The following is a 13,982-nucleotide window of genomic DNA, read 5'->3' as shown; positions in this document are numbered from 1 at the left end:
TCAAATTAAGTTAACTAAGCATGAGAACACACGTTAAAAAACGAAACACACGTATTATTCACGAAAGTTACATTCCACTGACAGGCTGCTGCAGATTTGGGCCGCTGAGATATGCATAACTGGCTACAGAGGCAGATTTGAAAAGCTAAGGTCCACCCAGACATTTAAACTGTTGACTGGATTAGACATAAAAGGAGGGCAGGAACTGAAAAGAGGGAACACTCATCACATATGTATTCAAATAGGACAGACAGGACTCAACCAGTTAGTTGACAGAATGGGCAAACACCCAACCGGGCTGATAAACCAGGAATAATCGATATCACAAATAAAAGAAAACTTGACTCTCCTCTATGGACTTTGCTAGAAAAAAAGACACAGAAGATTATTTTTGTGCTTAAAGACAGAGGCATAGACCTGAGAATAACATTTTCCCCCCCTAACTATCTACTGTTCCATACTCCAGTCCAGTAGGTGGAGAGCCACCTGCTATTAACACCTGAAGAAGAAGAAGAAGAAGAAGAAGAAGAAGAAGCAGAAGCCTAACACAGGTGGGGAAAACAAATATGGCCGACAGTGCAGCCCTGTTCAGTTAATGGTTGCGCTGAAGAAGAAACGTGTGTGACTGCGGGAAAAAGGTAAGTGCATAACAAATAGAGAAGAGGCTAAAGTGTAAAATGTGTAAAGGTTGTGAATGTTAAGGTGGCCTACATTAACACAGGTGGATAATCTTATTACTAAAATGTTTTATGCACCAGGCCGACTGAAGTTCTGCTGATTGTTTGATACAGGACGAATCGTTACTAATGGCGGGTTATGCGGCGTGTGTGGCTGCAGGCAAAGAGGGGATGGTTGTGGGATGCAGGAACACACTGCTGAGTCTTCTTTGTGTTGCTGGCCCAACTCAGTGAAACACTAATTATTGAGAGGGGTTGGTGTGGTAATTGGTAAAAGGTTCTAGGAAGGGAAGAAAACTGCTTAGCGTGATATTTTTTTCCTATCGTTGCACCATTACAGCCAGTTTAGCTGAACAGCACAAACCCTGACTGTGACTAAAGTCGTTGTTTGTACAGTGATGCTGTTGGATGTTTTCTCCTTTTATTCTATCTTGGGTCAAGCCAAGAAAATGGTTTTGCTTATTAAGGGGCCCCACGCATTTATAGCAGCTTGGCCTGATACTCGTCTTTGAGCCACCATGATCTGTCAAAACATCACACTTGAATACTGAGCTTCCTGAGCAATACTTACCTGTTGTGTATCATTAACTGTATGACAGAGATGAGTGTTCATACTCTGAGACAGCAGAGGTGAAGGATCGTTCTATGCTTAACAATGACTTGGCCCTTGCTCTATTCCATCAACTACACTATGTTTGGCCTCATGCATTGTGTCTAAATTGTCTGTGTGTGTGTGTGTGTGTGTGTGTGTGTGTGTGTGTGTGTGTGTGTGTGTAAAGAAACGTGAGTGTGATGTAACAGGCTTGTGAGAGAATCAAAAGTTCTGAAAATTGAGTTGCTGCGTGAAAAATGTGGTTGTAAAGGGCAACAGAGCCACTGTGAAAACAAATTTGATTTATTCAGTGGTACATCAGAGGTCATTTTAGAGACTTATAGCCTAGTGAAGCAGTAAATGACACCAGAGAGAATCAAACGAGCAGAGCAGAGCAATATTTTCTTTTTTTTTTATCACCAATTTTTTTTTTTTCACTTCCAGTCATCACCTCTCCCATGATCACGGGCTGCACTGGACCCGAGCCCCCCGCACATCTACTCTACATTATCACTAACATCAAAGGCACCGTCACGATGGGGTGTGTGTGTGTGTGTGTGTGTGTGTGTGTGTGTCTCAGTGAGGGTGAGACACACAGAGCTGCAGAAGACAAATAATGTTTGGAGGATGAGGGGAAATTAACTGTTTTTCTTTTTTTCCATTTGAGTCTGAGCCAGTAGACATCTAATCAGTCTGAATGACTGTGCACACAAACACACAGAGGGGCAAAGGTTGAAGAGAAAGTGACGAAAGAATGAAAAGAAAACAGACCGAAGTAAAGGTGTGACGTTCATGTGCCTGGTTTAAAAAAACACACACACACACTTTCCCAGAACTCGGGTGGATGTATGGATGGATGGATGGATGGATGGATGGATAATGTGCCCTCGTGGCCTTTGAGTGTTTTCTTACATGGACTGTTGACAGTTTCTCCGGCTCTCTAACTACAGTCACAGCTGCATGCCAGCACGGGAAGCCAAAAAGTAGCTAGAGAAAACATTTCCTACGTCTAAGCAAAGCAACAATTGGACACTGTTTAATTTAATAACATCTATATGTTAACGGGCCCAGAGCACTGTATCATTGTTTGGGTTATAGAGAACACCTCCAACAGAAGGCTTCTTCTTTGTCTATGTGCTCAGCTGTAACGTTTAGTCAAGCTTGAACGTGTCGATTTGGAGCTGAGGTGTCTTCCCACCCTTCCTGTCAGGTCTGCACTAAGCTCTATGAGTGTTGGTCAGTCAATAAGTGCTGTCAAACCCTCTTTAGGTAGGTAAAAAAAAAAAAAACACTTCCAGCTGTCAATCATAAACCCTAACAGGAAGTCAAGAGGCAATTTAAAATACATATTTGTATTGTGCAATATCTACATTGTGGTTTTGCATTACAGTCTCCTTCTTCACTGCTTTTGTTAGTGCATTTTTCCACTTCTTGGTGCCACCAACCAGTAAATCAGCAGCATAAATACTAAGGCTTAAGGTTGTTACATGTATATTACCCCACACTGTCTAGATGTAGCACATCTTCCAGCTCTTCCCTGAAGTGGCATGATTTTCTCTTTTTAAACATTCATTCAAACCAAAAATCCATATTTTTATGGTTGCACCTTTTTTATTTCCAGTCTTTTAAATGTTACATAATTTTATGAACATTTCCTCTTCAGTGTGACCTGTAAAAGGGTCATTTTGCCGGTTTTCAACTAGTCTCCTTCGCTCTTGTCTTTGGGTAGTGCATGCACACCAATCAGCCACAACATTAATACTAGTTTTAATAATCTGACCGAGGACAAGGGTTTGAATGGCTACTCTGAGCAGTCTGCAGCTACATAGCTCAATACACAGCTTAATGTGATACTGACGCTGGTGGTCTAAACTTTACTAAAAGTAACACAAATACTAAGTAATAGATATCTTTATTTTAGTTATAGTACAAAAGTAAATAGGAAAACCAATTCTGATGATGTCGTTATGGGAAATGTACAGTAATTTAAAAAAAAAAAAGGGTTAAAGGTCATTGTTGTTAAAGGTGGAGCTGGTTTTAAACTTGTTTTTGTTACCTTCAACTTTGAGTCTTTTGCCTTTAGCTCAGAGAGACGCTGCCTTCAGCCACTGAAATCTAATGGCTAATTTGATCCCCCTGCCCACACGAGTCACCCTTAACCCATGGCTTTCCTGCTCCCTGAAATCCACACCGGCTGCCCTGACCTCCATCAGTGTGTTTTCTCACACACACACAGACACACACACACACACACACACACACGTAAAACAGCTTCTGTGTGCTGAGCCTCTGCCGAGTCACTATGTCGCTATTGAATTTAAAAAGTGAATCTGTTCAACTGAGATGAACATGAACAAAGGCCCAATAATTGATCTGTGTTAAAATAAAGTAAACGTCTCAGTTGTCTTACACCTGTAATTTGACTGGTCGAAAACGGCTCATAGTTGCATCTGGATTATTGCTACTGATGGTGGGAAAAGGATGGAGAACATCAGGCTTTGTTGCCTCTGCAGAGCGATAAATCTACAGGCTTTATTATTCAGCACGTATCAGGTTAAACTGTGCTGGTCCAACGCGTGTGAGAACCCACTTTTACTTTCTAAAAAAGACTTTCCATTTTACAATATATGACACTTAAAGTCACTAGTGACCTTCCTGTCAGTGCATGTGTAGTAAATGTGGCAGCATGGAAACATGATTAATATCTATATTATATTATATTATGCAGTAGAAATGTAGTGCTTTAAAAAAAAAAATCATAATTCAGTATATAAAAACATACAAATGAAACAAAGCTTAACCATTACGGCCATTATGGACAAACCTCCCTGACATCTGTGTCCTGCCAACAACCCTCATTTGTTTTCTTCTTATAATTAAACTAACTGCTGAGCTATGCCTTTTTGCACAGAAATGAAGTCACAGTCATTAATAAGTCATACGTGATGTGTATTTCAGCTAAGGGTGGGAATTGTTTTTTATTTAAGGAATAATGTGAGAAAAAGGTTAAAATCACATGAAAACGTTAAAAATGAGAGAATCATGTGGAATTGGATGGTTTTTCTATAAACGTAACACGTGAGATATTAAGTACATTGTACAAGCGTTGTGCTGTACAGTTTGAGGTTTTCTGTGGGAAAAGAGATTCTTTTCTAGATTCTAGATTCTCCGTGGAGTTTGCATGTTCTCCCTGTGCTTGCGTGGGTTTCTTACTACACAATACAAACCTTGCATGAAGGACAACAAAATGTTATAATAAAAAAAACACCACAATTAAAGGTGAGTCACAAAACCTTAAGTGTTAAAGTTGGATGTAAAAATTACATTAAAAAGGAAAAGATAACCTGTTTTGCACATACTCAGTGATCACATTCACGTTGTCCTTATGGAGAAGCCTAAAGGAACCAAATTCTTTTTTTTACCAACAATCAATTGAGCCCAGAGACCCAAATGCTTCAGGACGAGTTAATTTTATTAATTAGGCAACAGGTGTGGAATGAACAAAGTTAATAATCTTCCAGTTCTGTGCAGAATCACAGAGCGCAGGGTCTAATATTTAAGAGGCCTCGTTAAGGTGTAGGATTAATATCATAGTGGATATGTGTGAGTCGTATAGACTACTTACATCACATCCCCTGCTAACCAGTACAGGAATAGTGTATCTCAAATATGGGTAAATGATGATTATGTAAAAATGCTGCTAATACTCTAGTGAGGGATCAGCATGATATTTACAGCGTTGGCTTCACGGCAGCAGAGAAAATGTCTAAAAATGTTTGTGTTTGACGTGTATGAGGTGTGTGAGTGATAAGAATGCTTCAAATATGTTATCAAGGGATTAATCTGTCAGGTTGAAAAGAATTGACACCTTTTAGTTTGTGTGAAAGTGACGGTGACGGACACGAAGCCTTATCTTATCAGCGAGGTACAAACAGGCCTGCAGCAGAGGAGTGTCGCATCAGGCTGACGCCTGCAATCTGCACTTAGACACTTGAACCCATTACGTCCTTGTGAAGGTCTGACCTCAGACGCCCACACAAAACGCACATACTAGACCAAGAAATACCGCCATGTTCATAAGTGTTGGAACAGCGGTGAGTGTTTTTGCTTTTGGCCTCTGAACACCATGACAATGAATTTGAACTGAAACACTTTCAGCTTTAAAAGTCTGACATTAACCAATTAGGAATTACAGCCATTTTTCATACACACACATTCAACAAATGGTTGACAAGAAGCTTCATAACCAGATGGGGCCTGTTCCTACATTAATAATGAAGCAGATAAAAGGCCTGGATGTGGTTCAGACTGTTACATATGCTTTGGTAGCTGTTGGCTGGAACTGTTAACATGAGGTCCAAAGAGGTATAACTGGCAACACTCAAATACAGAAAGGCCAGATTAGACTTTGCCAAAAACGACCTACAAAAGCAATCTGAAATAAGATTCTTTGGACTGATGAAACCATGAATAAGTGATAGCAGAATGATGGGAATGTGTGTTGAAGACAAAGAACAGCTCATAATTCGAAGCATCACATCTGTTAAACATGGTGGAAGGAGGCAGTGCTATGGCTTGGGATGTATGGCTGACTCTGGAACTGGCTCACTGATCTGAATGGATGAAATGGATACTGACCAGGAACATACAGCCACAGGTACAGACTTTGGCAAGGCAGTTGTCCACGGACCACAGGGTCAGTTGTTCAATTCCCGGTGCCTCCTGGCTATGTGTCACAGTGTCCTTGGACAAGGTGCTCCCAGTGGGTCAGGTGAACACCTTGCATGGCAGTCCCTGCCATCAGTGTGTGAGTGCGTGTGTGAATGGGGGGGGGAGAAAAGTGCTCACAAGGCAAAGAAATAGGATATTATTCACTGGCCAAGTCAGTCACCTGATCTCAACCCAACAGAGCAACTTTTCACTTACTGAAGACAGACTGAGAACAGAAAGACCCACAAACAAGCAGCGGCAGTGAAGGCCTGGCGAAGCATCTCAAGGGAGGAAACTTGGCATTTGGTCACGTCCATGGGTTCCAAACATCAGGCAGTCATTAACTACAAAGGGGTTTCAATCAACTATTAAAAGGCAATAATCATATTGTTTGTTTGTTCTATTAGTTCTATTAGGAGCCACTAAAGTGTGTGTGTGTGTGTGTGTGTGTGTGTGTGAGAGAGAGAGAGAAACTAGCTGTAATTCCTAAATGGTTCATGTTACACTTTTGACAAACCCCTTGAATTAAAGCTGAAAGTCTTGACATTCTTTACATCTCAGTTGCTTTGTTTCAAATCTAATGTGGAGGTGTAAAAAAAAAAAGTAAATTTTTTTTTTACATTTTAAGTTAAAGTTATGCTGCAAACACACCGGTTACTGAAGGCACATACTTTTGCCACAGTTATTTATTTCCACAGTAAATAAATAATTATTTGTCTCAGTCTAATTAGGTTTTTGACCAGCAAAAGATGCAGTTCTTTAAGAAGTTAATGCAAAAGGGTGTGTGTGTCCTAGAGAGACCAAATCAAGGACATGTGATACCAAAATAAATCAGAACAATGTCTCCTGTCACCAGTGACTCATCATAGCCTGAGAGGAGCAGCTCTTTTTCTCACACTCAGACACACACACACACACACACACACACACACTCACACAAAATCAGCTGCCCTTATAGTGCAACACTTTCCACTGACACCGATAAGAAAACAACCCGAGGGACACTGAATCATTTATAGCACTCTTTTCATTTAGCATTCTCTGCATATTAGTATGTTCCATTGACTATCTGATACTTGGCACTTTCTGTGTGTGTGTGTGTGTGTGTGTGTGTGTGTGTGTGTGTGTGTGTGTGTGTGTGTGTGTGTGTACATTAAGCCTCTATACTATGTATAAACATTTCTCTAAAAGCCCCTCTTGTCTGACATTGAGACTTTAATTCTCCTCAGGACTCAAGGAGGTCAAGAATCAGTGGCATCCCATCAGAGGACAACTCTGAGCTTCAGACCAGATCCACAGGTAAACCTTAGGTCAGATTAAACTAATCCACACTGACCCTGGGACCATATCTGGAGTGTGTTCCAGGCACTTTACAGTTTTTTCTTTTTGTTTTTTTTTTGGCAAAAGCTGCTCAGATCTTCTAAAATACGTCTTTTTCCCAGCAGAGTCCTTCAGCCTGGAGCTGAGGACAAGCGCAGTGTGTCAGCCTGGGCTGTAAAGTAGCTGAGTACACACCTTTTTCTATCAGCCGCAACATTAACTCCTTAATGTCATGGAGGACAAGGGTCGGCACGGTCACTTTGAGCAATCTGTGGCTACACAACCGCATACACAGCAACAGGTAATACAGCGTGTGCACAGGTTGCAGAAGTACACAGACTCAGTACTCAAGTAAAAGTGCAGGTATTGGCCTAATAAAAAAAAACAGTATCTACTTTTAAACAGTACTGTTAAACCATAATGAGCAATTAGAGCAACATTAGATAGTTGCACCGAATAAAATGACCAACATGTGTATCTGGTGTCATATAAAAAGTACGGTGGTGCTGTTGTTCTCTGCTCCCTCTAAAGTACCAAGATGGGTTCCAGTTGGTTAATGACGGTAAGTCAAGGGTCAAAGGTTTCCAAACGTATGTATCTGTGGTAAATCGCTGCATGGATTCATATCACATCTGCACAGGCTGAATTCTGTCCGAGGTTTAGCTGTCGGTGCATGTGTAACAAGGCCCTGAGGACGGGGTTGTCTCATAGCATCAGTGAGGCTATATTTCTCAGTCGGGTGGGTTGAGGTATAAACGTAGGCAGTGTTTGAACCCTTTGTTAAATCTTGATTTCGTTCCTCGTTCCGTTGCTTCATTTCATTTTCCACATTCATGCGATGTGTTGCATCTCGCCCCTGCCTGACAGGAGGCTTTTAACACCCACTCTTAGTGCAGACTCTCAGCTCAGATATGTTGCTTGTAGCCGGTTGGACGCTTTGTTGTACAAACTTGTTAATTTGAAACATGCTGAGGCCCTTACTTGATGCAATCACCTGATGATTCACACATGATTTAGCCTGAAACCACCTGCTCTTATATAAAGTAGTTTTAATAAAGACATGCTTTTAACCACTCTCTAAGCCCTACATTTTAATGTATTAGAAGTGGGTCACACTGTAGCTGGGACAGATACACTCAAACCAGCAAGTACTGGTTTGCTTTCACACAGACGTCAATCCCAGCTGTTTCCATACACATGTAACAGGCCCCATACATGTGACTTTGGCATTTTTGGAGCTTTTACTGCTGCTTCACACGTGTAGTTAAAATGTGACAGATCATTTCTGTCCACTAGATGGTGATGCAGCCTCTTTATCCAGCACAATCATGCTCATGTACAGTACATACAGTAAATCATCAGGCTTGTTTAATTTATTTTCCTTTTAGTCCCCCCCCCCCCCCCATACAGAAAAATGCATGCATGTGTGTAAGGGCATTATTATTATTATTATTATTATTATTATTATTATTATTACTATTATTATTCAGATGTCTGTTGATGCTGGCTGTGATTCAGTTCAAATGCAGCCTCTAAGACCAGTGGGAACAAATACCATGATTATCTGTAGAGATTGTAATAAGCTCTTCAAACTACCGAACTATTCTGTTTCTTCTAGATACATTATCCGATGACGGTGCAGATTGCTTGTCCTCGAGCAATGATGTGTAACCTGGGTAACTCCAGTGAAGCCCTGTCCCTTCGTGGGTAAGTCATGTGACCTAACAGCGATAAATAAATCATTGTATAGAATCTATACCCACTAAATTTAATCATTTCATCCATTGTCTCAACATTGCTGGCTTTTTCTTTTTCTTTTTTTTCTTTTTTTTTTTTGTTCTTCTTATTCAGTTGTTGTTGTTGTTGTTGTTTGAATCTGATTTATTAAAATATTTGGCAATATCATTAGGACCAGATTTGTTACTGTGCAGGTGAAACAATGTTACCATCTAACAGATAACATTATGTCCAATGGTTGGCTATAATAGGCATTTGCACAGGAAGCCAAGCTAAATAAAGTGCATTATTAAATATAATACATGTGATTACAGCAAAACAAGTACAGCAGAAACCTTCACCTTAATTTTACCATTGAACATCGTTTTAACAATCTAAACAACAGAGCCACATGTATTTAGCTGTTTTATGTGGCCTTTGGTTTGAGGTAACTCTGGCTGTCTGCAGCACCTCTGATATTACATTAGTTTCCTTTATGAGGAAAAACAAACATGTTCTATTCTATTTACATGTAACCATCCAGTGCATAGAATTACAGTAACCAGCCATGTAGCATGTTTCCTCACACGATGTTCTGAGAAGTCATGAAAAGTAAAAGGAGAACGAGGAAGGAGAGGCCGGCGTCTGCTCTGATGAAGGTACCTTTACCTAAATGAGACACAAAAGCCATAAGTAGAGATCAATTTCAAAGATTGAATGATAGTGAGCATCAACAGTAAGAGTTTTCATGTTTTCCCTTAACAGCGTATGTTCTTTCAAAGCTCCGGGGTGGGAAAAAACATTTTACATTTTGTAAAAATGGAACAAATCTAGTGGCTTTTCAGCAAATTTGAGATTGCGTTGTATTCTTGTGTTCTCTGCAAAGACGTGGCTTTCAAAGAATCTTGGAAAATGTTGGGCCGTGAAGGATCTACCTTCGTTGCCATGTGGTTACCAGGGATTTGAAGGCACCTTTGAAACGGCGCAACCTTGCATGAAAGTGTGATTTTAATTGTATTTCAAATGCAGCCCCCCAAAGTGGCCCCTTAACTGAGACGCATGTTGTGTTGTTACTTTATTACCAGTGTAGAAATGGTAGGTTGTGGGTTACAAGAAAATAAGGTAAAATTGAATTTCATCCGAACTTTTACTTTTCATTTATTGTCTTAATTCACAAATATGTATATATTAAAAACAGATGTTGCTGGATAACAGTTCCTCAAATCAAAATAGGCCAAAAGATAATTGGCCTACACTTTGAAGATGAAGGCGGTTGAAATACTCACAGTGGGGATTGTGTTCGGCTGCTTTTTTATGTAACCACACAAAATGCTTTTTGGCCTTTTCTACTGCAGGGAGTCAAACATGCTAAAACAGTAGTTACAGTTACAGTAGTAAGCTTTTACTACTACGGTTATTGACCCTACTGCATCTTGTGACACACACACACACACACACACACACACAAACACCCCAATGCTTTGCTACAGCATGAAAAACATTTTACATTTTCTTAATCATTGCTGAGCATTGACTTAAAATTAAAAGTTAACAAAGTTAACTATCGTAACTAAAGTCTGCTTTTTGAGGTCGTCCTCAGATTTTCTGTACTGTTGTGTCGTGTCACCATAAACTCAGACAGAGATCATGTTCCATAAGTCAAGGTAATTTTCATGCTCTCGGCCCCCGACCCTCCATCGCTTAACTATACTTGTTCTCAGATCTTTAAACTAAATGCACTGATCCTGGCCAACTTGTTTCACATATTATGCACCGTAACCACAATCTGCCCTCAAGCTATACTCATTTATTAATATACTCATGTTTTAATCTGAGGTTTTCCTAAGTCATCTAGTTTTGCCCATTGAGCCTGTGCGTCCTTAACTGATGTTGTGGTGGATTTTGTGGTCGTCTGATTACATTGTTCTCAGGTCTGTCTTCAAAATAAAATCTCGGTATCAACTAGGCTACCAGAGCAAATCGTTTTTAGAAAATATTGTTTTTTGGTACGTAAAGCTAAATTATTTTCCTATTATTTTTGGAATCATGCAACTTACTGGAGGTAGTGGTGCTGCTGCTTCCAGGCTTCGTGGTAGCAGTTGGTGGAGCGGTTGCAGTGGTTGCCGATGTTGATGATGATGATGTTGTTGAGGATGTTGTCGATGATGAGGGGGAGATGGTTGTAGTTGTTGGAGAGTTGGTGGTTGTGGGGCTAGCCCTTCCTCCCGTGACACCAATTTGCAGTGTGTCAAGCTGTGACTGCTCCTGCGCGCTGATCCAGCTCCTCACCAGGGATTGGTTTTCATAGGACTTTAAATCTGGCAGGTTTTTGCCAAGAAGAGCTTGAACTTCACCAACAGTCAGGTTCTAGAGACAGCGGAACAGAGAAATGTTACAGTATGTACTCCTTTACTGTACAGATAATCACACAATTACGTTTGAAGATTTCAGACTCTCATATGTTTCAACATCACAACGACACACACACACACACACACACACACACACACGCGCCACTCACCAGTACAATGTTTGGATTCAGACTGACGAAGGTCGGCATGTCCATGTTGACATCAGAGCCCTCCAAACTGCGGACATAATTAAGATCTGCGCCACCTGCAAGTCAGGAAAGAAACAAGTTGGCTATCTTCCGATTTTTGTATTTTCTAATAGATGTGTGTGTACAAATGTGTGTTTGCCTACTGATATAAGGTTTTGTGAGCTGGTAGGAGGTCACAGGGGTAGTAGCTTCCCGGGTGGTTGTAGAAAATGCTTGTACAGCGATGGAGAACAGAGCAGTCTGTTTCTCTGCAGTACAGCTGGCGACATTCAAGGCGCCGGCATTTCTGCAGAAAACACAGTGTATGAGACGAGACGTCACAGAGCGTCTCATATTTGGATGTAATAAACACTATTTGTGATATACAAATAAAATATGTAGTTTTGTACATGCGGAAATTCAAAATGGAGACCTGGCCTGAACTGGCTGTACTCAAACCTTAGAATCAACCACTGCAGAGATATTGTTCATATGTTAAACTATGATTTCACAGATGTTTAGAGCTGCAGCTGCATCATTCCAAAGGGACATTCATCATGAACTTGCTTTTTTACACTGAATTCATTGTACTCAAATGGGCCTCGAGTTTGCAGAGATCTACTCATTTAATTATGGTTATGATATTTTGAGCTACAGGCCTAAAAATATGCCCAGAGTTTAAAAGGTTAATCATATGACACAGCATCCTCATTACATACAGCCTCAGGAAGAGATGACGGGTTAAAACTTCTTACTTGAGGCTTTGTTGAGAAATGTTCTTCAAAACATTCACGTCCAGGTCACACAGGTTGACTCCTCCAATGGCGATGAGCTCTGAGCTGCCGAGTCCGTTCCCTGCAACACTCAGATACTTAGAGATGATGGCTTTAGCCTGGATGAGAAGAAACATGGATTTGTTAGAACACACACATACACAACACACCTACAGGACAACTTTTTCTTTTGGTTGCTCACCAGACTTGGGTCCCATGGGCCGTTCGATGGGTCCATCAAAGCAGCGAGGGTGTCAATCTGAGTGATGGTCCACTTGTTTATGTTGTCGGTAGTGGCCACACGAGATGCTGGACCTAAGAGCTGAACCTGGTCTTCTGGGATGGTGGAGGTGGCCCCGTAAGCCTGTATATATGCAAGAAGGCATCAAATCAGAGTCAGTTCATTTGTTTAAAAAAAAAAAAATCAGTGAAGATTTTTACCTGTACAGTAAATACAATGAAGAGATTAAGTCAGTGATGAATGGTTTCACTCATGGTTTTGTTATTTTACTTTTAGTCCACTGAAATTCAGCAGGAAATACAGTTTATTTTTATTTTTATTTGGCACTTTTTCGTTACTATTACTATTACTACTACTTTAGTTAGCTGTATCCACTAATTCGGATTCATAATTGTGTATTATTATGAATTCATTCAATGAACTACAACTTTACCTGCTCATTAATAATTCAATAATTATTCTTAAATAATAACTATATTCTCCTGTAAATCCAATAATAACTGTGTTCTTTTTTTTTAACTTTACATTTTAATGCTACATTGGATGATCTTTTATAAAGTTTTTTTTTTTATTGATTTAAAAGAGATTTTTGTCAGTATTTCTGACTATCTGGGCAGGAGACACTGGAGAAGAGAGGGGCTACGACATCCAACAAACGTCTGTAGCCTGACTTTAACCTGGGACACTTTGTGTGCGTGCCATAATACAGATAATGGATGGATGGATAAAGAAGAAGTCTTTAGAGAGCATAGGCATTAAGTTTGTCTTCTCCTGTTCACCTACCTCCTGCAGCTTGTTGAGAACAATCTGGAGGTAGTCCACCTGGTCCACCTTTGCAGTGATGGCGTCCAAGTTATTTCTGACCGTCAAGGGGCTGAGGCAGTAGTCAAACTGATTTATGTCTTCATAGTTGAAGGGGAACGTGCTCTCGCTGATGGTCACCTGGGTGATGATTCCTACAGTGCAAGTACTATCTACAAAGCAGGAAAATAATAATTAAAACGGTAAATTCACGAGGAATAAATGGAACAAAGAAAGACACTGACCTATTGATCGTTTTGACTTGTTGATAATGGAGAGTTTTATTTGTTCCTTCAAGCTTCCCCTCAACCGTCGGTTTACCCTGTTGTTCTGAAGAACAACCAGGAAGTAACTCAAGAACTGCTGCTTCGTGCTCTAGTCATGGATGAAATGAAACAGATGCATGATTTACAACAGCAAACCAAACACATAATGTCACCTCCTCGACTCAACGAGTATATGCTGTCCATGCAACGATGTGTTACTCACTGTGTCAAAGTTTCTATAGAAGGTTGAGGTCAGATAAAGGGGTAACATCCCGAGGGTCTTCAGAGTTTGTAGATTCCATGTTGATGGAGCTCTGAAACAGGGCAACATGAATGTAGGAAAATGA

The 13,982-nt window shown here is 40.4% G+C and overlaps 1 protein-coding gene and 1 long non-coding RNA gene across 2 annotated transcripts in view; one reads left to right on the top strand and one right to left on the bottom strand.

Moving 5' to 3' along the window:
• Positions 1–288: 288 nt before the first annotated feature.
• On the top strand, positions 289–7,605 carry LOC137124038 (uncharacterized). The gene is made up of 3 exons (XR_010913901.1): positions 289–638; positions 7,209–7,278; positions 7,425–7,605. It is a non-coding gene; the product is annotated as an uncharacterized lncRNA (long non-coding RNA).
• A 1,469-nt stretch (positions 7,606–9,074) lies between these two features.
• Positions 9,075–13,982, bottom strand: part of LOC137124037 (uncharacterized) — a 31,349-nt gene continuing 26,441 nt past the window's right edge. The window contains exons 57-65 of the mRNA XM_067498640.1: positions 13,859–13,949; positions 13,615–13,744; positions 13,352–13,542; positions 12,530–12,691; positions 12,310–12,446; positions 11,719–11,861; positions 11,537–11,631; positions 11,073–11,382; positions 9,075–9,684 (exon numbers count right to left, since the gene is read on the bottom strand). Of these exons, the coding sequence (XP_067354741.1) occupies positions 9,599–9,684; positions 11,073–11,382; positions 11,537–11,631; positions 11,719–11,861; positions 12,310–12,446; positions 12,530–12,691; positions 13,352–13,542; positions 13,615–13,744; positions 13,859–13,949 (1,345 nt within the window). The 3' untranslated portion in view covers positions 9,075–9,598. The remainder of the gene's footprint in view (positions 9,685–11,072; positions 11,383–11,536; positions 11,632–11,718; positions 11,862–12,309; positions 12,447–12,529; positions 12,692–13,351; positions 13,543–13,614; positions 13,745–13,858; positions 13,950–13,982) is intronic.

This window comes from Channa argus, chromosome 3 (assembly GCF_033026475.1).
Source record: "Channa argus isolate prfri chromosome 3, Channa argus male v1.0, whole genome shotgun sequence".
Classification (NCBI taxonomy): domain Eukaryota; kingdom Metazoa; phylum Chordata; class Actinopteri; order Anabantiformes; family Channidae; genus Channa; species Channa argus.
The sequence above is the reverse complement of the archived record's forward strand: the minus strand, read 5'-3'. Positions and strand labels throughout refer to the sequence as shown.